Here is a 5,262-nt window from a genome sequence, read left to right on the forward strand (position 1 = left end):
CTGGACGCAAGCACAAACCGCCGCACCCGGCCCCCTTCCCAAGATGCCCCTTGCGAAGGTTGGTGCCTGATGCTGGCCTGTCGAGTGTTTGCGTACGACCTGATTCCTTCTCATGAGCAGACGTTGTTGGCGGACTGGGCTTGGCTGGCGCTCAGAGGGCTTGTAGTCAGCATTTTGTTCCCCCGTCGTCAGGAAGCAGAAGGCGGAGAAGGTCAAGCTGCTCTTTCAACAACTAGCTTAGAATGTTCTGACTCCGCGGACTCCTAACTTTGGCTGTACTTACTATGCAACACTCATCCTCTATTATCTTTTGCATACTAGGTCGTTATCGAATCGGTGTGTTCACTTTCACGCCCAGTTTCACCGAAAGTCAGCTCAGCAGCAACAGCAGCAGTACACGCGCCCAAACCCACCACATACCCCCTTCTTTCGACCGGGTCTGCCTGCACTCCAGCACAGACTATGGCGTACCCAATGCCCCCCGGGTACCCGCACATGCCAATTGGCATGCCACCGAGCTATGCACCGCTTCCACCCCCTCCTCCCGGCCCTCCTGGCCACTACCAGCACCACATGCCTCCCATTCCTCGTCAGGACCCGGGTGTGACAAGCGTAGGAATGACTTCGGTTTGCGCTGGCGGTGGTCACAGCATTGGGACCAAAAACGGATCTTCAGATGGTTATGGACAATCGTATCAGATGATCCGGACTGGCAGCGATGAAAGTGGTCTCACCACAACAACGATGGGGTCTTCTTCCACCTCTTCCTCGTCCTCGACCACCTCGTCGCAGCAGCAGCGTAAGCGCATGCGTCTAACGTCCGAGGAGCGCTTACAACGAAGGTCAGTACAAGTAAAGTTAATTTCTGTGTGCAACGTCCGTAACCGAGATAATATGGTTTTTATGTGTGCAGTTGCAAACAGGTCAAAAAGCCACGTTCGTGCACATATGTTATATGCTGCGTGTCCGTTCAATTTCAGCTCTAAGTCGGGCGTCTTGCGAAATCTTTGATCATGATCTCACATCTCACGCTCAAAACACACAGTCGAGAGCGCAATCGTGTTCACGCCCGCAAGACTCGCAAGCGCAAGAAGGTGCAGATGGAGAGCATCCAGGTCACGATTGAGAATTTGCAGGAGGAGGGTCGGCGTATGCGCCTGGCCGTCACGGAGTGGTACACGGCGAACATTTTACTCGTGATGAGGGGGCCGGAGGCGGAGAAAGAGGAAGCGCTGAAGTCGGAAGCTCCCAACCATGCCCCCAATAGCGGTCCTCAGTGTAAGGGCCAACCACCCGGCTCAGCGCCCGCAGGCTCTACCATGGGAGCCAACGACGGGCTTCTCTCCAAGTACATGACGGTGCAGTCCTTCCTGGAGCGGACGAATGCGGCCGTGGCTGCGAACAACAAGGCCTACGAGGAGGCGCAGAGCCGGGCGGCGTCAGAGAGCGGGCTGATGGACGACTCGAGCAGTCTCGGGGACGCGGACGAGGCTGATGAGGGGAAGGCAGGCGGGGCGCGCGGCCGCTGCAAGTACGCGCCCGAGGACCGAGAGCGTATCCGTCGAGAGAGGAATCGCATTCATGCCAAGCGGACACGGGACCGGAGAAAGCGGTTCATGGAGGAGTCGGAGAAGGTCATGACTCGCCTGCTGAAAGAGAACGAGGAACTGAGGCAGATGCTGGATTTGATCTACGGGGATCATGCGCCTGTCGCTGGAAATCAACCAGGAAGAAGTCATCCCCCTCAGCCTTCACACCATCTGCCACCCCACCCGCAGCTTGCTCAGTCCTTCGCGCAATTTCCGTCCAACGGGCAAGCCCTTTATCCGGCGGCTCCCGTGCCTCAAGGAGGAGCGAGTGGAGAAGGAAGCTCGGTCGCCTCCTCATCCACCACGTTTTCCTCGGCCTCCTCGCAGGCCACGGGGTCTATAAGCATGACAACGGGCAAGACGCCTGAGGGAAATAGCCATCACAGTGGCAACGGTCGTGCGCCACGTCCGGAGGGTGCGAGAGTGGGACAAGAAGGAGGGAGTCAAGGGAGTGAACAGGAGGGACTAGGGGATGAAGACGAAGATGATGATGAGGTGGAGGAGGAGGAGGAGGAGGACGAGAGGGCATACAAGGCGCCGAAGCAAGTGTCACCGAGATGGTCCGAGGTCCCGCCCTCCCAAGTGGGCGAGCACTGGGCCACGTCACGGCCCCACCTCGCTGCCCCCAGCCACCAGTCTGGCTTGCGGTCCGTCCCTCCCTACCCCCTGTCCTTCCCCCCGACGTCGGCCGGCACTACCCAGAACGGGGCTCCCACCGACGTAGGGACTGAGTACAAGGTGGAGGGGAGCAGCATGATGCGAGCCATAGCGCCCATGGGCGTACTTTCGGCTCCCACCGCGGACGATGAATCGCGCTGTCGGTCTCCTTTGCGCCAGCAACCTCCCATGCCGAGCATCCCCATCCAAGCTGGAGCTGAGAGCTGCGACGTGCTTGAGGCGGGGTCGGGGAGGAAGGGGGAGACGAAACCGGAGCCGCCGAGCATGCAGGCAGTTTGACGTGGGAGATCGAGGGAGAAAAGGGCAGGGTGTCTTAAGAGACCAAGGGGTTGGAGTCGGACAAGGAAAGAGTGACATTATGTCACCCACTCCAGCATATTTGTAGCCAGATCCAGCATATCCATAGTGGTGGACAGGGAAGCGGACAGAGAGAAGTTGGACGTCAGTCAGTCTTCCAGTATCATCAACACAACTTGCTAGCTTTCAGAGGGTAATCATTGTCAACATACCATGTTGAAGATCGAAAACCGTGCATTTGTCTTCGGGGTATTTGCACAGGGGTGTTTAAGTAGTACGAAGAGCGCGGATTCAGAGAGAATTGGATAAAAAGGAGGTGTGAAATTAGTTGTGCCAGGCGGAAAGTCGGAATCTGGAACAACCCTAAGGAGAGGAGTATAAATTTGAGGTGATGTGACGCTTTTGTTTCGACCAAAAAGCCTGAGATGTTAAGATAGGGGAGAAACGAGGAAAATTTGATCGAATCGGGGGGCTGAGGAAAAGCCCAGTAGATCTTCAAGGGTGGATTGGACAGTCTGAAATTGTATGCGACAGAGTTATCTTGTTGTGGGCCGACGAATGTGCATATGTCTCTGAAGGCAAAACGTTTGACAGAGTCTTCTCACTAATGGATGTCTGAGTGCGCCGAGGACTTCGACACTCTATACAGCGGAAACCGACGGCAGGGATAAGATGTCAAGCACGCAAACGGAATGGCCGAGAAACTGAGTTTCAAAAATATAGGACTCGATCATCATTTTTGCGTGCGTTTTGCTTCATCGCTTCATCGCTTCCAGGACAAGGAACAGGAACTCTACGAAGAAGAGCAACCCATTGACGGGGAGGTTGGCTTCAAGACGCCGCGGCCTGAATGCCTGAGCATGCCGTATACCATCTCATCTCTTCTTTTTCAATTTACACTGTATGTCAAGCAGCAGTCTAACTCTTAAACAAGGCAAAGAGTAGTCTTTTCTGATGACGAGATGACTCCGGCTTCGTTCTCTTTACGGCCTACATCGCCATCGACCCACCTGCGGCCGTTGAACTGCATTATACCTCCCAGCAGACTGCCTTAAAACGTAATTTCACGCTCATACCGGCCCTAGGATGCTCGTTTGTTTCATTTTGGATGTAAATGCCAGCATGGGGCAACGAAGCCCCCCCAGTGGGCCTCATGCAACAACGAACCTGCGCGGGGCAGGACTAAGCTCGTTTGAGTGGGCCAAGGCCGCAGTCGAGTACTTCATCAAAGCACGGCAAAAAACCAATATGAAAGATCAGTACTTTTTGGTTACGACCGAAGAAGGGCCTGGATGCGTAAAGATCTCATGGGGTGATTCTTTACAGCGTTTCGACGACAACCTGCGCCTTCTTGCTCCTTTGCCTGCAGACGGCTCGAAGGGAGGTACTAATGTAGGTCATGCGCTATCTATGGCCTTCGCCTTGCTGAATCAGTACCGTCTGCAGCATGGTATAGATAATTATGGGCAGGGTCGTTGCCCCTGGCTTGTTGAACCCGGATGCTGTCTGCTGTTTACCGGCGGAAACAGCTCGCGTCCGACCTCCTCTTCTGTCCAAAAAGCGATAGGACCGGTATCACCTTTTGGAGGCGATGCAGAGGCGCCCGCTCCAAGCATGACGTTGCAGCTCACGTGCTCGGCACATGATTTGACTCGAGATCCTTATCGGTGGGATCAGCGCTTCTTCCCCTTCATCATCCACCACTCTCCGTCCCGTCCACTCGCAGACAGCAGCAGTCTCGACGATTCCAAAAAGAGGGAAGAGGGCTCCAGTACAACGCCTTCTCCTGTCTCCACACAAATTCCCTACTTCGCTGTCTTCAAGGCACTGGCGGACGCGACGGGTGGCTACTGCAGCGTGAGCGAGAGTCTAATGGGGCTAACACTGAACACGGACCTCGTCATGCACAAACTCGCCTTCGTCGGACCCATGGTCGTGCTGGCTCCCGATCTGGGCGCCGAGACGTGCGGACACGCCACTAAAAGCGCTCAGGCGCAGTCTCGAGCACAGGAGCAGGAGGCGGGACGACAGGGTCAGTCGCAAGTGGCCCTCTATCCGCCAGAAACCTGCGGCGAGGCCTTCCATTCCCCCCATTTGACCTCACCCGCCCATGGTGCCGACCCCATCTCCTGTGCTGCTGCCGTACGGGCTATTCTATGCCTGAATCATGAGTCAGCTGGGTTCAGCTGGCCTATTCCGGAGGCTTTTTGGGTGGACCGGACGCTCGAACATCTCCCCAAACGCGACGCTCACCCTATCCTGCTCTACAGCCGGCTTGCGACTGACTCAACGGATGCGGCGCTAGCCTCGCTCACCCGGCTAGAGGCACAGGGCCTGACTATGGATAGGTACCCTCTGGAATGGTGCGGGGGGGGGGCGGGTGCTGCCCCCTCCGGCGGGGGGCTGCGGATGACCCGTGGGATGCGGTGGCCGGTGTATTTGATGGGCAGCGGGCGGATGAAGGGCAGCCGGGGCTGTCCGTTCGGGTTCTTGGAGGCCTCCGATGTGGCGGGGAGGGTGACCTTAGTCTTGCTCCCCTACGACTACCCCAAACTGGTGGAGCTCGTACAAGTGGCTGTGGAGGGAGGGTCCGCCTCCGGGCATTTGACCTCCCTCCCGGTCAAATGGCGCCCAGAGTTCAACAGCTTCCTGGCTCAGACTCCGCCGTACTACTTTTCGGCCCTTCGCAGGTGTCTCA

The 5,262-nt window shown here is 56.7% G+C and overlaps 1 protein-coding gene across 1 annotated transcript; it reads left to right on the top strand.

The window, feature by feature from the left end:
- Positions 1 to 3,933: 3,933 nt before the first annotated feature.
- NGA_2032200 (type a von willebrand factor domain-containing protein) lies at positions 3,934 to 4,867 on the top strand (the record flags this gene model as incomplete). The annotated part of the gene is made up of 1 exon (XM_005853322.1): positions 3,934 to 4,867. A coding segment is annotated over one exon (934 nt), but the record flags the coding sequence as incomplete, so codon positions are not given.
- Positions 4,868 to 5,262: the final 395 nt, after the last annotated feature.

This window comes from Nannochloropsis gaditana (genome assembly GCF_000240725.1).
Source record: "Nannochloropsis gaditana CCMP526 unplaced genomic scaffold scaffold954, whole genome shotgun sequence".
In the NCBI taxonomy this organism is placed as follows: Eukaryota; class Eustigmatophyceae; order Eustigmatales; family Monodopsidaceae; genus Microchloropsis; species Microchloropsis gaditana.